At 49.2% G+C, this 21,241-nt stretch overlaps 1 protein-coding gene across 4 annotated transcripts in view; it reads right to left on the bottom strand.

Moving 5' to 3' along the window:
• Positions 1-373: 373 nt before the first annotated feature.
• Positions 374-21,241, bottom strand: part of Nhsl2 (NHS like 2) — a 91,832-nt gene continuing 70,964 nt past the window's right edge. The window contains exons 1-6 of one of the 4 annotated variants that reach the window (XM_057758957.1): positions 19,156-19,255; positions 18,670-18,862; positions 16,181-16,312; positions 12,720-15,038; positions 10,664-10,796; positions 374-9,881 (exon numbers count right to left, since the gene is read on the bottom strand). In XM_057758957.1, the coding sequence (XP_057614940.1) occupies positions 9,560-9,881; positions 10,664-10,796; positions 12,720-15,038; positions 16,181-16,312; positions 18,670-18,862; positions 19,156-19,158 (3,102 nt within the window). In that variant the 5' untranslated portion in view covers positions 19,159-19,255 and the 3' untranslated portion in view covers positions 374-9,559. Of the gene's footprint in view, positions 9,882-10,663; positions 10,797-12,719; positions 15,039-16,180; positions 16,313-18,669; positions 18,948-19,155; positions 19,256-21,241 lie in introns of those variants that run through there. The other 3 variants (XM_057758955.1, XM_057758958.1, XM_057758959.1) reach the window with 3 other exon arrangements.

The following is a 21,241-nucleotide window of genomic DNA, read 5'->3' as shown; positions in this document are numbered from 1 at the left end:
TTTTGGAGGCCATGCAGCTGAGCCGAGCATTTAGTCTCTACCAGCTCTGCTATGGCTAATCCCTTAGCTGTGTGCGCATGATGATAACGGCCTTTCCAGCACTGAAGGGCTGCTTCTGTTGACTCCCTGCTTGTGCCAGATGTCCAATGAGTGGCCCCTTGACATCTGAGGACATCTGCCCTCCTTTCCTGCTTCTTGAGTACATTCTGCTTCACAAAACTTGTCTCCATAGTTGACATGCTGTGAGCGGGTCGAGCGGGTTGGTTCAGTGCCATTTGTGTGGCGAGTAAAACCAAAGCATGAACTGGACCTGCTCCTGAATTGGGGCTTTGATCCGTGCAGCACAAGCAAGGGAGGAAGCAGAAGGTGGTTTTAACAGAAAAAGTTTATTCGAAGAAGACACAAACAGCTCTAGCTCTAGAAAGAACACAGTTCAATTGCTGGCAGCAAGCCAGTAAGGAATCTTGAAAGAAACAAAACAAAACAACCAAGGAAAAGAAACACAAGAAACCACCTTTGTAATATCACCCCACAGAGGACTCCCTTCTAGTTTGCGATGCAATTCTCCAAAGACAAGGTTTGCCATCTCTCCTAGTTACTGCTTCTCCTGGAGTTGGAATCCAAGACGTAGTCCCATCCCTGGGGGTGGGCATTAGCCCTGCCTTTCAGTGTAGCCCATCACTCTGCACATTCCCACCTGGAATTGTCTTCAGGGCACAGCGGACCCGGGAGCACGGACTGCAGCACTAACCTGACCCAACTCTGCGGGGGCTGCTGCGCTACAGGTCGTTCCTTGTCCTTGCTCTGCTTCTGGGTCCAAGGCACAGCCCTCCTTTCCTTCCCTTCCTAACTCTGCAAACCCTAAAGAAAAGGCAGAAATGAACCACTTCACGGGAACTCTGAGAAAGGAAACCCTGAAAATTACTCGAGTCTGATGTTTGAAAATTTAGGTTTCAGGAAATGAGTGGATCCCTGGGCTCAAATGACAGAAGTCAAGCTAAAGGGCCAGAGACGTGCATCTGTTGAGCTGGAAAAGATGACGCTTCTGTCCCAGTAACTGAGTTCACATGCAATAATTTCCTGGCTCTGTGGATGCTGCGTGCCCAGGAATGACATAGAGGAGTCCTTTAAAGGGCTCCATGCGAGAGGAGCCAGCCCAAGCCAATGCAAAGAAGCTCTCAGAGGACAGGAAGAGAGATGCCTCAGGATCTCCCGCTATTTCCTTCCTTGACCAGTCTCATTAGATCTGGTCCTGGACCAGAGAACCAGTGAGAGCGCTGTATATATGGTGCATGTGCTCAGTTGTGATTCACAGCCAGGTGCAGAAAACACGCACACAGGTGCACGCTTTCGCAGTGCACCCCAATTCACACACGGTAAGTGTGAGAACTGTGAATCTGAACTCCAGTTCCTGAAAGCGTGAGAGAGCGGGATGAGAGCAGGGTAGCCGGAGAAGTGAAGGAAACAGGATGTGATGTGTTGGATGCCCATCGGTTGGAGGGATGCAATGAAGCACATTAGCCGATGGGGATTCAGGAGGCTGGAGACACTGTGGCACAGATAATTCCTGTACCCCATTGGTTCCTTGCTGGGGTTCCATGCTGTTTAGTGCTAGGTCTCAACCGTATTAGGACAGAGATATGTGTGTATTCCGGGTTTTAAAACCAGCCTGTGGAACCAGGAAGTTAGTGGTTTTTCCAGGAAATTGTAAACTGAACTGGACTCTTAGGGTGTATGCTCTCAGACTTTTGAATGACAGCACCCTAAACTGGTGACAGCAGTGTGGGATATGACCAGGTGGCCCAAGACAGGGAGAGCAAGGACAGGACAAAAAACCTAAGGAAACGTTCCTACCACCTTACCCCAACCTTGGGCAAATAGAGGCGCAATGAATGGGCTAGATCCATAGGAGGAAATAAGGTGTGCTCTATCAATATAATTAGTGACAGGGGGACATAGAGAAAGACTGTAACATGCAGCCCCCCCCCACCTGTTCGTGTCCTGATGTGAGCAGACTGGTTTCATGGTACAGCGTATGTGAGGCAGTGAGCGACAGCCTCTGGTACAAGACTCAACCTAAAAAACATTCTTAGAAGCCTGGCGGTGGTGGCTTCTAGCACTCAGGAGGCAGAGTCAGGCAGATCTCTGTGAGTTCAAGGCCAGCCTGGTCTATAAGAGCTAGTTCCAGTACAGGCTTCAAAGCTACAGAGGAAGCCCTGTCTCGAAAAACAAAAACAAAACAAAACAAAACAAAACCCTTCTTCTAGTATTACATTTATCTATTTGTGTGTGTGTGTGTGTGTGTGAGCCTGTGTATATCATGCTTACAGAGGTCGGAGGATAATTTGCAGGGGTTCTCTCCTTTGACTACGTGGGTTCCACTCAAACTTAGATCCCATTGTCTGCTTGGTGGCAGACACCTTTACGTGCTAATCCATCATGCCAGCCCTCGTCCACTTTTCACAATGGGGACGGTCAAAAAATGGTAGTGTGAATCAGGGGTCAGCCTCGCATGGCCTGTGAGCTGAGAATGGTTTTCAGATGTTCCAAAGGGTGTAAAACGAGTGAATGAACAATCAGCCACAAGAATCTGCCACAAAAACCATAGATGACCCACAAAGACAAAAACAATTCCTCTCAGGCCCTTTGAAGGGGAAGTTCATTGATTTCCTGAAACGATGGGAAAATCCCAGCAGTCTCTGGTGAGAGAAGCCTTTGAGTCTGGGAAGGGAAACCGGAAGAGATCCAAGAGAAATGGGCACATGGAAGTAACTGGAGATATTGCTCAGAATGACTAGCCCGGCCCTCAAGGTGTAGTGCTCAAAAGTGCACAGGACAGTGAGGTATGTGTGATTTAGGAAAGAGGCCTGAGATGGCTAAAGTAAGAGCACAGAATGTTCTGGAAAAGAGACCATATGTAGACATAAGTACTGATTAGGGAACTCTGTTCTTATCTGATCAGATAGAGATGGAATTTGAGCCCAGGGATTGGCGAAATGTCAGGTCAGGTGAAGTTTCTAGAATACAATTGAATAGCTCATAAGCATATAACAGTCTGAAGATTTCTCAAAAAGATTAGGAAGGTAAGGTTCTAGTAGATTCTAGGAAAGCTAACACTGGTTTGCCCTACTTTAAATAAAAGCAAGTACAAAAAAATCACACTAATAAGTAATTAAAGACCTTAAGGAACAAACGACAAGAGGAGTCTTTAGTTTTGTTTCTCCAAAAAAGCCCCTAGAAGATTCCCTTACACAGGGAAGCTTTCCTACTAAAAAATGAAATTTACTCTATATAAATCAATCCCCCCACACACAGATTTTAGGGGAAACATCCACTGTACAAAGTAGGGCACAGATAGCAAATATGGAGGGAAATGATTTTCTAAACTAAAAACCAGATTTTCTTTGGATTCATTAACTGAAGAACAAGCGTTCCTTTTAAAGCATATAGATTTTTTTCACTGAAATACCTGGGAAATTAATGAGCCAGACAAGTAGAAGCCAGTCATGGGTCCTTCATAAATATAATGATTTAAATGACAAAACATTCATCCCAGAGGCAGGCAACCTAGAATTGAGGCTGGGCCCTGCCTCAGACTCATTGTGTGACCTGCGGCAAGCCGTTTGACCCATCTGGGCCTTAATTTCCTCTATGAAACGAGGGAGATTGGTCCCTTTCAGCTCTTACACTCTGTGATTATAGATAAATATAGAAATAAGAGAGATACAACAATCTAGAAATAAGAAATCCCCCCCCAAAGTAAGCCTTGGAGTCAGTAGAAAAAAGTAGCAATGAAAGATAATAAAAAGAATAAAATTTTAACTGCTAGCCAGAGTAAATATATCTCATTTAAAAATTAATGAAAATGTAATTTACAGTTGATCAGGAAACATCAGAACATACATGTTGATATTTCTTCACCAGCACACACATGGAGGAGGAATGACTTTGACGTGACCACAATGCTGTATTTGCATGCAGAACATTTTATAAAACTGGACATAGAAAATCTCAAGACCACATACGGAATAAATTTCTATAAAGCTTAGCATTACAAAGAGGCTGAGAGGGGTTAACTGGTTGTTCTGGTTCAGGTGTTTGTTTCCCTGTAGGGGGGAGGTCACTACTATCAAATGCCACACTTTAGCCTTCGGGCAGAGCCTCAGAAGCAAATCCATTTCTGCAAGAGCCCTCCTAGAGAACAGTCACGGCAGTGAGGACGTTCATTTAAGGACTGGTCCTACCAAATGCAACCATCACCACCACCACCACCACCACCAGAGGTTTTGTTGTTGTTGCTACTATTTTAAAATCCCAAACCAGGCCAGATGGGCCTGATTCAATCTGGCACTTTCTTAGCGCCAGACAAATGTGTAGCGGAGCAAGAAGATGCTAGACACGCTTCTTTGCCAGAGACTGGACTGCTAACTGTAACTAACGGTCAGAAGGGTAACCTGTTGCAGAGAGGCGTGGCTCTAGCGATTCAGAGGACTTAAAGGTGTGACACCCCTCTCTCTCTGTTTCTCTCTGTCTCTCTCTCTGTCTCTCCCCCTTCTTCTCTCTCATACGTTGCTCTTGGTGATTCCAAGACCATCCTTTGAGAACCAGTGGCCTAGATTTGGGCCTTTACCAAACAAAGGTATATATTTATTTCACACAGTCTTCATTAGGCAAATTTCTTTTTTGCTAAAATTATTAAAGTGCCTCCAACATGTGTTCAAAAACCACTCGCAACCATAGTCCTCTACAAACTGATTTCAAAGTATTTTAAAATAGTTGACTTGCTTGTTTCAAGTCACGTGAAAGTCATCACACTGTCAGCTGACTTATGACAAAGGCACTGTTTTGTACCTCTTTCCTACTCGCTTGTCCTCTTAAATCCTTCCTATCTTGGTCACTTAGAGCTGAATACATGCAAAGGCATTAGGGACTGGGGCTCTGCTTTAGAAAAGGTCTCATTCTCACACCAAGCTGGAGCCATAGCACACCACAGAGACGAACGGCAGGAGGGGTAGTGGAGGCCTGTGCTTAGTAACTAGGCCTCCACCCAGTTTAATAACCACCACTGATACTGGACGACTGATAGCAGTAAGAAGTGGACTCGGCAGAGTCACCTTGCACAAACAGGACACACTTCACAAACTTCTTAAATCTTTGTGTCTTTTACCTAAGTGGTAAGTAGTATTAATACTGTTTACACAAACATGTTAATGTACAATATGAATGCTTGATCTAGGCCTTCTCAGAGGCTTGTAAGTAGCTTTTTCTCAGAATCCCTTGGTAGTAAAATAGCACAGGGTTATCTAGATAATTGACCAGCGGCTACTAACTCCAATGATTCCAGGAGAAGACCAGAGGTTCTTCTGGAGTCAGCTGTCAGGGAGTCTGGTCTTTCCACGGTGAAAAAGAACTTGTACAACTAGGTGACGCCTAACATTCTGCAAGGACTTCATTCCTTTGGCTTAAGGCTGTTCCCCTGTTAAAATGCAAGCAACCCTCGGAAAAGGTAGCATGAAGCCTCCCAGTCTCAGAGTCAATGAATTCATCCCTTTCCTGAGAGCATGTTTTTCTTAGGAGGAGAACGAAGTAGGAGGCACTGAGGAGAATCGGTGCTGGGCCACAAGGACTACAAGGGAGAAGGGAGCAGAAAGAGCAGACAGAAGGCCACATGGGCAGACCTCAACTTCCTGTTGAAGTTCTCTGGCCCTTGTGCTCCTCCTGAACGGGGCGCTAACTTGCCAGCTGAAATGTTTCTGATAATACTGAAGATTCTTTAACGCATACAAAGGCTGCTGGCAACCAATGGAGAAACAGCAAGAAAACATTTGGCGCAAAACCTGCCCCCAAATCAGAACCACACTCAGAGGAAGAAAGAGCAACTCATACTACTTTACAGAGCGCAAATCACAGGGCCGTGGCAAGGGTAAGGCACTGGCGGGGGCCTTGAGAGTGGGCGTCTCCCCAATCGCCTCACCCTAATCCTGGCCCTGGCAAATCATAGCAAAGGAAAAGCTCACCATTGTGCCACAGACTTGGCAAACACAGAGGGCGGAAGTAGTGAGCAACAGAGCACTGAGTGGTACCGAGTCTTTTTCCTGACTGGTTTGGAGGTGAGGAGGGGGACGGGTGCCTGGGGAGATCTGCTCAGAGTGACAGGTACACAGAGACGACAACTGGATCTCTGTTGTCTTGATGACGTAGATGCCAGGCAGAATGCTTGTTGGGGGAACCTTGGAGATTTGCCCGTCTTTGTACATTCAAGGTCATTTTTTCCAGATCAACCTTGTGGTCGTGAGGCTACTGTGAATGAACTGGCTGCCTGTGGCCTTGACTCCTTTGTGGTTGAGCTGCTGGTCTCATCGGTGCAGTTCCTGGGTGTTAGGACTGAAAGACAAGCTGGAGCCAGGAGGGAGAGAGAAGCCCAGGCAGGCCAATAGTACAGGCAACGGGGAGGATCCACAAGCAAAGCCAGCCTTTGTATTAAGACCAACATGCTCTCTGCCACTCACATTTGAACCACAAATACATAGCCACCAAATGCAAAGCACATAGGTACACATTAACTGCCTCTGGGGGGTCTCCCCCCACCCTTGACTGGACCAAAGCTCTTCTAACAGGGCCACCTGCCACTGAGGGCTGGAGTTGGAGGAAAACAAGGGGATAGGAAGAGCCCGAAGCAGAGGCTGACCACCTGAACCCCCTTTCATTTCCTCTCTTTCTTTACGTGTGCTGTGTGTCGCAGCAGGGGCAGCAACTTCCCTGAGACTTTCCTGAAAGGGGTCCCCCTCCCAATCCAGCCTCCTGGGCAGCACACATTGTCCTCAGGGGAGAGAGATGATGTTTATGATAATAGGGACAGGAGAGAGGTGAAGTATTCAGAAAGATGCTTGGTGCTGTGCTAATCAATGACTGTTTTAGTTACTATTATTATTTAACAATCTGCTTGTTTGTGTAGGACTAGGTCTACTCCCTGCCAAGCCTGGAAGGACAGAACGACTACTCCCAGTCCAAAGTGTTTCCTCTGACTGTAAAGCCTCTGCCCCAAATCTCTTGTGCTAGTTGGGCTCCTGGGGGTCATAGTGATGAGGAAATGTTTTAAACATCCCAGGCATACAGAGTCGTATGGAGGAGAGCAGGGGTTCGGGTCACTGAAACAACCTCAAACAGTCTAAGCATTCAGTTTAGAATCTTTTGGGGGGGGGGACCTCCAGAGGTAGCAAGGTGAAGGGAGAGGCCAAACCCATGAGAAGGAACAAACAAGACACTTCAAAAAAAAAAAATCAGCAAAAGTAGCAAGCCCTATACAGTTTCATATGCTCAAACTTTAGAATTCAACGATTGATTCATAATGGTTCTGTGGAGCAGACCCAGGGAACGTTTTCTCCTGATAGGCAGAAGCAAGGGCACTCCTTCATTTCCCTACAGAGTAAAACGCCTCTGTCTTTTGGAATTCTGAGTTAAGTCAGGTGTGGTACTTATGTATAAACCAAGGCCAAGACTGAAGTCAGGGTCTCAATATGTAGCCTTGGCATCCTGGAACTACCTATGTAGATGAGGCTGGCCTCAAACTCACAGAAGTTTGCCTGTCTCCATCTCCCAGGTGTGGTGCTTCAAAGTGTATTTCCCGCATTCCCGCCTGATTCATGAAACTTGGCAAAGAAGATCTTCATGTTAAGTGGTTTAAGCGCTTTCAGAGTTCCCCTAACTGTTGATTATTTAAGTGGCTTCTTTCTAGACCCGAGAGGGAAGAGCTAGCTGGAAGAGAGCTGGCGAGCTTGAGCTCTTTCCATTTGTCTAGAATTAGACCAATTGGAACTAGAACCACCGCAGCAAGGCCCTCAGCCTAGGACTTCTACGCCAGAGACCCGAGTCCTCCCAGTACTGGGGGTAGTTTTGCAGCCACTTTGCCTTGCTGGAGTGTGGGCAGTAGAGCTAACAGTTTGCTTCTCATTGGTGAGGAGTGTGACGTATCAAAATGGAGATATGCTTGTCCCTGGACTTCTTACTGCTTCCTCCGGGAGACTGAGCGAGGAATCTTTTAGGGCAGGGAGTGCGGGCAATGAGTCAGGGCCCATTTTTGTTTTTTTGTTTTTGCAAAGCACACTACAAGTTCAGTTCCTTTGGGCCCTTTGGGGGCAGAAGACAAAGAACTTCCCAACACTGGCCAGCAGGTTCTCTGTTCGGTGCTTTGCTCAGCCTGTCCCCAGCCCCTCAGAAAGCAGGTGTATGGAGGTCAGGTGCTCTTGCTCTACTTACAAAGTCAAGTTGACAAGAACAGCCAGTGCCTGTTGGCTTTGGAAGGGAAGGGGTAATTGTGATTGTTTTGGAACTCTTTCAGTATCTTCTTTATCCTAGCTGCTCCCTCCGCCCCCTCGTGCTGTGGCAAGCTGAAAGTTGGCCAAACAGCAGTACCTAAATGGCAAAACGTAGCCTTCTTGAATTATGGGCTGTCTTTTTGATTTCACGTAGATCTTTTTCAGTTTACACGTTCTTGATCGTTGAAACAGAGTCAGATTTCCTTGACACAAAACCCAAAGAACCACAAAAAGCGCACTCTGAATCGAACGGTGTGGGGCAAGGTACACTTCCTTTCTACTCCTGGAGCCTCTGATGATGCCAGTCCTTCGCCTAATTACTTCCTGTAATGAATGTTACATGCGAGTGAAATGAGAGTTCTTGGAGTCTACAGCATGAATTTGGCACAGATCCTGGCTACCCACGTTGACAGACACTCGAAAGACCTCAAGGCGCGCATGCGAGTTACCTTGGCTAGATGCGAGTGAACAAATGTCCCGTTCGTTTGCAGAGCTTGGTTCAGCCAAAGCCACCCAGTCCCATTTTTTCTAGCTAATGGGGGAGGGAGGAAATCCTAGAAGTTTATTGAAACTCATCACCCTGATCTCCGCATAGACAATCAAACTGAAAAAGGCATGGAGTTTTCGATAGTCACACTCATGTTTGCCCCACAGAAGCCACCCAATCAACCCCATGCTGAAATTAGTGCACGCCTCCTGCAGAGCTCTCTCTGGGCTTGAGGAGGCCTCGGTGTCTGTCTGGGGTTGAGGAGGCCTCGGTGTCTGTCTGGGGTTGATGAGGCCTCGGTGTCTGTCTGGGTCTTCACATAGGGCCGGCAAAGCCACCCCAGGAGAGGAGATAATCAGCAGTGAGATTGGTGCCTCTGTCCCCAGCCCTGGTTTGGAAGGTCCCCGATCTGTTCTCCCACCGTGCCTCTCAGCGACAGGAGCCAATGGACAAAACAGCCAGGACATTGAAAAAGGTGGCATACGGGCTCTCAAATCTGAGGATCTCTTCTTGAGGCACAGTGCTGGGAGAATCTAAGAAGAACACTGATGTTCAGCCATGGTAAGCATGGAAGTGCAGATGGTCTGGTCTATCAGAGTGCCTGGGGAGCGCAGGTGTGTTGTGTTGGCCTCTCTGCTGTCCAGAGTGTGAGTTAATGTCAAAGACAGAATGTTTTGTCATTCCTGCGGTTGGTTCCTTTCTGAAGCCCTCTATCTTCCCCCTGCTCTCCTCAGACCTAGTGAATAAGAAGCAGGGCTTAGGTACTGGGGCTGTCAGTGGGTTCATAGTCTTTTGAGAACTGTGCAATGATTCTTCGAGCCAGAGGGTTCGTGGTCTTGAGCAGCTCGGCTGCTGAGGGGCGGGTCCTGGGAGTTGCCTTACTTCCCTTCTTCTGGAGTAGGGCCTTGAAATCATCATTTCTGCCAGCGTCTAGGCAGGCACTGCCACTTGGCCCTGTGGCAGCAGCAGACTCAGTGGTGGGAGAATCAGCTGTGTTCTTCACTGGTGAGTGGGAGCTGGGTCTGCTGCCCGGGAAGCCCTCCCCAGGCTCTTTCCAGCCCAGGAGCTTTCTTTTGGACCTAAACGAAGGAAAGACTGGTCTGAGCGAAGTCAGGGAATTCAGGGAGCAGACAGCTAGCAAAGCTTTAAAGAACTGACAACCAGGGATGTGCTCAAGATCATGCATATGACAGCCCCACGCTCCCAGGCCCCTTGGGGGTCCCTCTGTTCCCCACATGCTTTTCAATGGCCACAACTGGAGTCACTTGCCCTTTGCTACAGGTTCAGTCCTTGTCAGTTCTGAGATCAAGAACAAACGTATAGGGTCAAGACCAGGAGCTCAGTGACTGAATCAAGACAGCCAGGGATTTGGAACTGATTTGAGCTGCTGCTCCAGCTCCAGTAACTGGGCTCGTGGATCCAGGTACCTCATTACAAGCCCCTGCCTCATGCCCCAGTGCCCACCTCTGTACCCCCTCTGCCTGAGTCCCTGCTCTCATATGTTGTCCGGTGCTCTGTATCACCTCGTGACAGAATTCTGTGGTACAAGAAGTTCCGTGAAGGGTTAAATGTCTCTCTCTGCAGATAGAGCTGTGAGGCAGCAGATGGAGACACAATAGGCCAAGCAGTTGCTAGGAGACGAGGGGCCTCTCTCAGCACCTGGTCCTCCCCTCCTCCCCCGCTTCAACCAAAGATATCAGTGAATTTGAGATGTGAGGCCCCAGACTGTGCTCACATACGTAGGTAGGTACTGAACTGAATCTCCAGTTGCAATTCCAGTGGCTGCTCAGAGGCAGCAGTTTTTCTTTAAGCAGAAAAGGGGAAAGCAATTGCAATTATAATGAAGGAAAAGGATCCTGACCTGTGTATCACAGTAAATAAATCTTCAGTCGTGCGCGAAGCCACAAACACGTCATCGTCCTCCTCCGAGATCCATTCGGCTGTCTTATCACTGATTAAACTTTTCTCTTCGGCACTTGGTTCCACAGTCCTCCCTAGGTATAAGAACCAAAAGGCATGACTTTGGCCTTGAGAGTTAGGACAGGGCACATGCTCTCTTGTCATTCCCCTCAATGTTCAAAGCAACTCTAGCTAGACAGCAGGACAGAGCCTTTTGATATCTCCATTTTGCTAGGAGGAACAAGAAGTTCAGAAGGTTAATGATTTACCCCCCAGGCCTTTCAATGCCCCCATGGTGAAGACTAGCCAAAAATCCCTGTTCTCATGCTTGCTTTTCGTTAATACAGGTCATCTGAGCATGCTCGTTTTCTTATTTATTAAAAAAAAAAAAAAACCAGTGCTGGGGATGGAACACACTAGATAAGCTCTTTTGGCACTGAGCTATATCCCCAGCCCCCTTGTTATAAATACATAATTAAAAACTCAAGATAATGAGAGAAGGGTAAAGCAATTATCCTCGCCCAGTGGGGGATGAGACTTGCTTGAATCGGAGGGAGCCTGTGGAGTTGGAGGAAGCATATTTGGAAATAACCTGTGGCTTTGACATGCTCACTTGCTTTCGTCACAGTGACTAACTTATGCTGAAAGTCTAAACCAGTTTAAAGAAGGTCATGAGATTGTAATGTTTAACATTAAAGGTTCAAAAATGATGCGAGATGGAGTTGAGCCTTGAGGATATTAATAAAAATAAACAAGTCATAAAAAAGACAACAAATCTATGCACTCCACTCGGCATCCAGAACAGTCAGAGTCATAAACCTGTGGTTAGCAGGCGAGGAGGAAAGGGAGAGGAAAGGAGAAGTTGTTTCAAGGGTATAGACTTTCATTTTCCTAAGATAAAAGACATTCTAGAGATGGGTCTCTCAACATGAATGTTCTTAAACACTAACGAACTGCATGGCTCAAGATGGCTAAAATTAAGCCCAGGATGGCGGCACATATTTACAATTCCAACATTTGGGGGTGAAGTGCTGAGACAGGAGAATATTGACTTTCAGGCCAACCTAGGTAACACAGTGAAATTCTGTCTCAAAAAAGGAGTTGCTGCCAGGAAGGTAGTTCGGTTGGTAAAGCACCTTCCATACAAGCATGAAGACCTGTGTTCGGATCCCTGGTACCCACACTCTTGTGTATGCCTATAACCCTAATAATCCAGATCTGGGGGGATGGAGACAGGTGGATGCCCAGGGCTTGCTGGCCAGCCAGTCTAGCCAATAAAAAAGCTCTGATTCCTGTAGAGACCCTGTCTCAAAAGACAGGGTAAAGGTTGAGAGCCAAAGACACTCAACACAACCTGTGCCCCACCCACCGCCGGCCACATAGGGAAGTGGTTAAAATATAAGTGTTGTGTGTATCTTACAATTAAAACAAAAATCCACAGAAACAACACCAACCTAAGTGAAGAATCATTAACTAGCCTACTCTTATGGGTCCAGGAAGAGTTAGAATCAAACCTTCCAAGGAAGACTGTGCCCTTTCCTGTGGAAAACACTGGGAAAGTGTGCAGGTCATCATTTCAGAGTCCCACGAGCCTTCCAGAACTCTTGGATGTGGACTTCCGGGATACTGAGTCCCAAGCGTTAGTCTAAATTTAGTCTGACTAATGAAAACTATTGTCGACTGAGTGGGAGTCCCAGGGCAAGGGCTGCACGCCTGACCGGCCAGATGTGGTCAGGAAGTCCCAGTGTGCTAAGGCTTTGTTTGATTTGTTATCGTGGTGCCTGTGCCAAGGGTAGATTGTCTAGACTTAGCCTTGGGGATCTGTCCTGGGTCAGTCCTGATCTCCTGGACAGTAAGGCCAACTGGAAGTTCCTTTACAGAGTTAACTCACGCCCTCTAGATGCACTCCCTACAGCTTTGGTCATGCTGGGGCAATTGCTCTGTCTTTCCAGGGTTAACTCCAGCTTCACCCTCATCCCTCCTGCAACTGAAGGGCAAAGCCAAGACAGTTTACTAACCTGGAGAGATGGCCTCCTTTTCACCGTCAACAGGAAGAGCAGAAGTCATCCTTTTACCAGGTGACTTCGGGTCCTCCTCAGTGGAGGGACACTTGGTATCTTCCTCCAAGGTGATGATGGGGCTGAAAGGCAGCCTTGGCTCGGCCATACAGGCATCCATTTGAGCTACAGGGGGGGTGAGAGGCAGGTAGAGCACACTGGGCTTTTTTGGTACAGGAGGTGGAATCTTGCTCATCTTTTTCTCAGCTTCTTCCTGGCTCTGGAGGCTGATTCTTTCTGGCAGGGCTCTCACCTTGGGGCCCCCATCTTCTACACTGGCCTGGGGAGGTTGCTGTGTTCCTGAGAAGAAAGCACCAGAGGAACTGGCAAGAGGTGTGAAGACAAGGGTGGAGGGCGCTGTAGACTCCCCAGGGCTCCTGCCACTGGGGAAGCTAGGTGACTTTGGTTTCCGCAACACTGTGTAGCTGTCTTGGGGGAGCTGCTTCACGTGTGGAACGGAGCTCTTGGGTGTCATAGTCATAGTAGGAGAAGTTATCGGATACTCCCCAGGGAGCGAGGGTGGCCTGTGACCCAAGCTTGGAGGCCTTCGGGCCAGTGGCGGTTTCTCAGCTATGGGAGGTTTCACTTTTCTCTCTGGCAAGGTGAAGACTTCTTCTGCTCCATGTTCCTCGGTGTAATCTGGGCTCTCAATGTCATCTTCTGGCTCAGACTTGCTGACTGACCTCAGGCGAACAGAACGGAGGTCAGACTGAGTAACCATGGGCATGATTGGCTGGTTTGGACTAGTTTTCTGTGCCAGTTTGGCTCCAAAATTGGTATCAGAGTGATGGCGGCTCACCTTGGTCTTGCTGCGGATGGAGATACTCATCCCCGACAGATCCAGGGTGGTTGAAGAGGTCAATGGTAGGTCAAATGATAACCGTGACTTGCAGATTTTTTCCATTGGTGACATCGGGGGCAGTGATGACTTCCTTTCTGGTACCACCGGACGTACTCGGACACTGGTGCTTGGAGGCGGTAAGTGGCCCAGGGTCAAGGACATGGAGACAGTGGGTGTGGGTGTCTCTGACTGGCTCGAGTAGCCACTGGAAGGGGACATCAGTCCAGTGGGCCTTCCAGGAGAGGCTACTTCCCTGGCTTCCACCTCAATAGAGAGCTGGGAGGGTGTTGTTGCTCTGGAGGTGGAAGGGGAGGCCAGAGACTCCGAGCTTCCCTGAACTTGAGTGCACTCAATGACTGTGGTGCCAGTGGCTGTGCTGGAGCTGGACAAGGATTGGTAGGTGTCACCAGACTTCCAGTCAGTAAGATACCAGTGGTGAGAGAACTGTGAACCTTCTGGATCTTTGAGAGTTGGCCCAGATGGATGACCTTGAGGATCTGGGTGAGATGAATGGTGCCCTTGGTGTTCCAAGGAGAGGCAAAGGCTCCTGGGTCTCTGGTCCTTGGGCAGTGCCAATTCACCTTCTGGTGGGAGGACTGGCTCATCTTTGACTAGTGAGACGCTTCTCATAGGTGGAGAGGGCTTCTTTTTGGCCTTCTTGAGTGAAATACTTTTGGATCTTTGCCTCCTGTGCCGCGCCTCTTGCTCAGTGCTGAGGGCTGCAATGTTGTCGGTACTGTTACTGCCTTCAGAGTTTGCACTGGCATAAGGCAGGATGCAGGCCTCACCAGCCTTCTGCTCTTCACCATAGTCCACTGAGGTGACACCTGAGTCCGTGGGCACAGAGAGTGACCGCTCCCGGAATCTGTTAGTTCCGCCTGGGCCTGTTTCCAGTCTTGAGGTACCACGGGCCAGGAGGCCAATCTTGGGAGGTCTTTCTGGTATTTGCCTTCGTTGAGTGGGGTGCTCAGAGTAGCTGGGTAGCCCAGTGCATCCTGCTGGGTTATCACGGGTGACAAAGAGGGTAGCCGCCTCTTTAGGGACCAGAGGTGGGAGTGTGTTCAGAGAGACCCAAGAATTCCCAGAGGAAGGATTTTTTCCATTTTCACTGACTTGATTGCCCTGGCTGCTGGCACTTGGAGTCATGTACGTGAAAGCATCTCCCTTCCAGGAAGCAGAGAACGTTGACTCTGTTGGTCCATTGCAAGAACTGGGGACACTGTACACCATTGCCATGCTCTCCGTGCCAGGAGGGTCTGGGCCACCACGTGCCTGGTGAGGGTCTGCAGGCTCACTCGATGAGTGTCTCAGTCCTGGCGAGGTGAGACTTGGAAACCGAGCTTCCTGTCCAATAGCAACTCTTCCCTGAACAACTTGTGGAGCCGAGTGGCCAGGCCTGATGTCTGAGGCCAGGCTACCTACCGGGCTGGTGCTGTGCCCTGGAGATGGAAAACACATGTTACTGCTACAGCAAGGGATCCCCCGTCAGCTGTTTATAACCAGAACACCAGCTTTGTGCCAAGCAGCACTGCCAACAGCTTTGTCAGAATTCCTTGGTTCTTCCTTTTCACAGATGAGGATACTGGGGGAAGTTGGGATCTTGCCCATCGCCACACAGTGAGTCACAGGGTACCCTTGGATTGGCCAGATGGCTGCCAAAGACTTTCCAGCTTTGGCGACTTCTTTTAGAGTACAAGTGCCACATGCGACTACCTCGGCTTTCTCCCATACTTTCTTTCTCCCTGGGTTCACGGAACCAGCAGATCTCAGGGGTCGTCAGGCCTGAGGTGAGAGCAGACATTCCTAAACTGACTAAAGCCCACAGCAGCATGTGGCTCACAGCCCCAGCTGTAAATCTGGACTTTGCCAGAATGCTAGATTTCTGGCATCTGCCACCTTTTGCCTTTGAACATAAAAGACTTAGGGTAACTCACAGATGTGACACCATTCAGATGTTCCAACCTCCAGAAGTGTTCTCACATCCACAGCTATTCTAACATTACTGTTATTGCTACCTTACTGACATGGTAATTGATAATAGCCAGAATTTGTTGAATATTGACTATATCCCAGGCACATGGCAGGCAGTCTACACAGATATGTTTAGTTACCACAGTGACTGTATTGGGTCAATACAAGATTACAATTCGGGGGATGATTCCCCACTTCTATTTGCATAAATTTGGCATACTTTTTTTGAGATAAGACCTCATTATGTAGTCTTTGGCTGGGCTAGAATTCATGGAGACCAAGCTGGTCTTAAACTGGAGACAATCTTCCGGCTTCTGCTACTGAGTGCTGGGATTAAAGGTGTGTACTTCATATCTAATTTACAGTACATTTGTAATGGAAAACAAGGATGTGGTGGATTTATTAGCCCAAGATCCCTGCCCTCCACACTCAATTGCTGGTTTTGCCAAGGGCCCCTGGTTGACATTAATCACACATTGGCTTTCTCAGGATAGTCAAAGCCCCTCTAACCAGAATTATTTCAGGTCCCCACTGCCTCAATGGCACTTGCATGACAGGAGTAGTGGGAGATGGGGAAAGGGTTTGAGGGAATCAACTGTATTGGGGTCACCTGGTTCTCGCTGAGAAAAGTTAGAGAATCCAATAATGGTTCGCCTCCGCCTCAGGGTGGACTTGGGGTTCACGGCTGTCTCTGTGTTAAACAACGAGTGTCGAAAACTTGCATGTCTATCAAACTGCTGCCCTGTAGCCAAAATAAAGACACTTGGGTGCATCCTGGTTTCTGTTTAAAGCACAGTGAAAACTGGCCTGAGGTAGAGAGAAAGGATGACGGCAGTAGCGATGAGCATGAACAGCAGCATCCAGGAAGGTGGTACTTCTTCCCGCATCCCTCCCCTCCCCCCAGTTTGGTGCTGGGCACACACTCTTGGTTTTACAGGCCACACCCATCTCATTTGCACTTCTTAGGTGCACTGGGCATTATTTTTCAGCCCCACACTGAAATAAACTGGGTAGCTTTGAAACTCCACAATCTGAACTCCAGAACATTCAACTTTCCGGGAGGAGGGCCTAGGTAGAAGCATTGCCTAGGAGTCCTTGGGTGGTTTTTCAGATGCATAGCCAGGGGTGAGCATCACTGCTTGTGGAGAGATGGGCGGGGGCTAGGCGTTATTTGATTATGATCACAGGGTTTCTCCTGTGGTGCTGGGGACAGAATCTGGAGCCTTTTATATTCAAGGCAAGTACTCGACCACTGAGATGCACCCTGTACTCCTGGGTATGGTTTTTTGTGAGTCAAGGACTTATTTGGTTATCCAGGCTGGACTTGCCCTCATCACCCTGCCTCTGCCTCCAGAGTGCCGCGATTACAGATTTGTGCCATCATGCCCAGATTGACTTCACAGGGACCAGGTGAAAACGGCATCTCTAAGAAGCGCTCCTACTGATCCCAACATTTAGGAAGCAGCCGGATAGTCTGACCTACAGCTACCTGGCCACATTACCAAAACTGGCAGTTGGTGTTGACTGTACCCTGTCTAATTCTCTTAAGGTGCTGGGTCAGCTTTTAGTTCTGGGAATCTGTTGGAGGCAAAGTCAGGGTTAGTCCATGGGGCTAAACAGGCACTTCCCCCGCCCTGTCTCTAGCTTAGTGGCTGGTTAAGCAGGACCCGTCCTCCACCAGTCACCACTCACTGCAGCCCCATCCCAGCAAATGGTTCCACAGGACAGAGTCAAGAGCAGCCTGAAAAGCCGGGCGGTGGTGGCGCACGCCTTTAATCCCAGCACTCGGGAGGCAGAGGCAGGCGGATCTCTGTGAGTTCAAGACCAGCCTGGTCTACAAGAGCTAGTTCCAGGACAGGCTCCAAAACCACAGAGAAACCCTGTCTCGAAAAACAAAACAAAACAACAACAAAAAAAAAGAGCAGCCTGAAAGTAAGCCAGACATTTAGACAGAGCACATCAGTGTTGTTTTGCGAATCTCTCAGCACAGTTTTCCCTCCCTTGGCAAATGAGCTCTACTTCCTGCTTCTCTTCCTCAAGATGACTCTAGGGGCTGTGAATGAACCCAGATCCGGGGAGCATGGTCACGCGAGACAGAGCTACCCTCACTGCTCTCACCGACCTTTTCCACCACAGCAGGTCCCATGCTAGTCAAGGCCTGCTCCGGTCCCTTCAGATTACTGAGGTCTTGCTTCCATCAGGGCCCTACAGGGGTTCCTGATAGGACTGGCCCTGTTCCTTTCCAGCCACTGGAGTGGGAAGCAGAAATGCCACACCACCCCAACCCGGAGACTATGATTGTGCTGTCAACTTGACAGAACCTAGAATCACCCAGGAGATGTGCCTCTGGGCATGAGTGTGGGGATTAACTGCATTAACTGATATGAGGAGACCCAGCTTTAACTGTGGATGGCACCATTCCTCGGACAGGGGATCCTGGACCCTAGAGACGGAGAAAGGGAACTGAGCAACTGTCTTCTGCTTCTTGTCTGCGGAGACAATGAGACTTGCTGCTTCCAAGTTCCTGCCGCCTTTGACGAGCTGGACCTTGAACTGTGAACCGGTCTACTCTTTCCCCCTCCCGCCCCCTTAAGTCGCTTCTGTCAGAGCAAGTATCCCCCCACCACTCCACTCAAGGTCATCCTGGGCCTCCTGTGGCTCTTTCTCTTTTCCCTGTGTGCCCTTTCTGTGCCCTTCCACATGTGCTCAGATTCTCACCTCCTTCTGGCTGTTATTTGTATATTCCAAACCCAGAACTTTGGGTTTCTAACATTATCTTTACCTGAAACAAACAAAATTCTCAAACTTTGTTTTCACTTAAACTCAGAAAACCCACGTTCATCAAGCTTTTGGCACATTCTGCAAAGAAACTTTTTGTTCGCTATTCCATGGTATCAGTTACAGTGACTGCAGATAGGGAGTGAGGGAAGAGGAGCCATCGCCCCCTCCGGCTGGCTCCCGAAGTCCCCTCCACTCCCGGGGGAGCCATGACCTGGACAATGCAGATAGAGTGGCCCTCCCTCCCCAGTACCCAAAGCATTCGGAGAGGATGGGCCTTTGGCATGAGGGAAACAAACAGGCGGTGCTAAGCAACTCTACCAGAGATGTTGATGGGCACAAGGTCGGACTGCGTGGAGCAGGGTTGAAGCCAGCGCTTCTCCTTTAGGATAGGTAGAGGGAAGGGGCCATTCCAGGCAGTTTGCTTGTCGGCTGTAGGCAGGCTCAGGCAGGCCTCGGGGGCCCTCACACCCTGGGTCGTGGTCTCATCCTCGCTCAGCTGCCGTTTTGCAGGCTGTTGGGAGAGAGGGTGTGATGGAAAGGTGCACTTCTGACTGAAGGAGCTGGTGCCCATAGGATGACTGCTTAGGCAGAGTGGTTGGAGGCGTCCTCTTGAAGGCAGGAAAGCACTGTACAGGGTGCCTGGCTAGGCACCTGCTGTGCGGGGCCCTTCCCAGGGGGACCTCGCGGTAGCCCTGCTTGTGAGCAGTGATGAACAATAGCTTCCAGGGGATCACATAAGCAGTTCAAGATGCCCTGCCGGTGGGTGCACGCTGGCTCTCCCAGGTTGGGGAAGAGACAACTCACCATCAATACAAACTCCAGACGCTTGGTAGACTGGGGCCTTTGGCTGGCAGTAGGCTCAGGGGCCTCATCAGAAGAGCGGAAGGTCTGCCCCAGAAGTCTGGCCTCCGAATACTGTTCCTCATATTCTTCTGAAAAATAGCATAGTGGAGACACACTCTAGGGAGCCAGGTGCCAGGCTGGGGGAGAACAATGAGCCAGGCTCCTGCACTAAGCTGCCCAGCCTGACTCATATCGCTTCTTTGAGCTATTTCCTGGCACTGGGTTCAGAAATGGAAAAGTGCTTGGTTCCCAGGACCATGAAGGCAGAGGAGGAAAGGAAGTCAGTAAATCCAAGCCGTGCTGCTTTGGGGCCCATGCCCTCTATAGTGGTCCCCACCTTAAGCACTCAGCCCGGAGAGCCAAGACTCGGGATGTAGACACCCTTTGCTAACAGTTCCATTTTCTGAGGCGCTGCAGCTCTTCGGGTGTTCTGCACTGCTACCAAGGAACAATGTGCACGAAGCAAGAAGAGACCCACACTGAGAAGTCCAGTCTGGAACTCTGTCTTGGATCGCAAGAACTTTACGGTTTCTTGGTTTTTCTGTGAGACCAAATCTTGCATGTAGCCCAGGCTGGCCTCAGAACTCAAGATCCTCCTGCCTCAGTCTCTTGAGTGCTGGAATTACAGGCTTGTGCCACCATACCTGGATGCAAGAACTCATACTTGATGGCTTTTAGGTCTGGATCCACTGCGGATGGGATCAGGTCTAGGCAGGCGAAAAGCAAGGGAACTGAAGGTGGTGGCATAGAAGACAGCGAAGTTCACGAGCCAACGAGAGGAGGTAAGTATGTGTAAGATGGAGTAGGGTTGGCCAAAGCGATGGCTTAGATGAAATGGCGAAGAAAGCGAGAGCTCAACAGACTCTTGACTGGTCCTGGGGCTTGTTGCTCTCAAGGCTCATTTTTTGCACCAGTGTTCCTAGTCTATGCCCCCTCTTCAGGAGCCCTCTCAGGTGCCTTTTCAGTCTCAGGGCAGACACCTGAAGACGACTTCTTCCTTTGGATTGTGGCTACTGGGCATGTGAGAAAAACCCATCTCTGTCAGGAGGTGGAATGCACTCTCCCTGAGCTCCTGCTCACTAGTCCTACTGGATTCTGGATTCTGCCTGTGGTCGGAACAGTGCCGTCACCCCCCTACACCCTGCACTTTACCTCTTCCTTGCTGGACACGGGGCTCATGGTTAGCACTCAGCATCTTGCTTCTCTAAGGTCACCACTGCTCTTTGCAGAGATTAGGAGTTTTAGGTGCACCCCACTTGGGAGGCCCATCAGGGATTTTCTAGTCTGCACCCGACTTAGGAAAAAAATTTTTTGCTGGTATGGAGAAATAAGAACTGAGAAGACCTTTTGTTCATTTAGTATTCATTAGAAACCTCTTGGGGGAGCGGTCCAGCTCTGTGTCCAGTGTGCCCGAAAAACTCAAGAGTAATAAGAGAAACTCAAGGGTAGCAAGAAATGGCCTTTTTTTGTAGTGCTGGACATACAGTCTCGGGCCTTGCACATGCTACCACAGAGCTACACCTCCAGCTTGGGCATGTGATTTCTATGGAGAACCTCATTGCGACTGGGAGGTTATTACAGGTACAGAGTGTGTGGAGTCCGGGTTAGGAGACCCTATAGATGTCCCCTTTGTTTTCTAGTGCCAGAATTCCAAGGCATGGAAGATATGACGACAGGAGTGCTGGAGGGAATATGTGTCTCCTTTGAGGGAGTCTCCTATTCCCCTCTCTGTGACTTGCCCGGCCTCAGCCTGTATGCTTTCCACTTAGGGACTACTGGATCAAAAAGGGAGGGAGAGAGCAAGAGCCCCGGAAACAGAGTCTTAGCATCATCAGTCTGGAAGGTGGAAAGAGAGATGCTTTGGAACTGTTTTCTTTCTTTCGCTGTTCCCGGTTTCTTCTTTGCCCCCCTCCTGCTGCGCAGCCGCCTCTGGGCAGCCCCCCTCCCTCGCAGTACCTTGCAACAGGCTCTGGAGATTGAGCTGCGCCTCGCGAAGCAGTTCCTCTACACTCGGGGGCCTGCCCGAGGAGAGGAACACGTTCACTGG

The sequence above is a fragment of the Chionomys nivalis genome, chromosome X (assembly GCF_950005125.1).
Source record: "Chionomys nivalis chromosome X, mChiNiv1.1, whole genome shotgun sequence".
NCBI lineage: Eukaryota > Metazoa > Chordata > Mammalia > Rodentia > Cricetidae > Chionomys > Chionomys nivalis.
The sequence above is the reverse complement of the archived record's forward strand: the minus strand, read 5'-3'. Positions and strand labels throughout refer to the sequence as shown.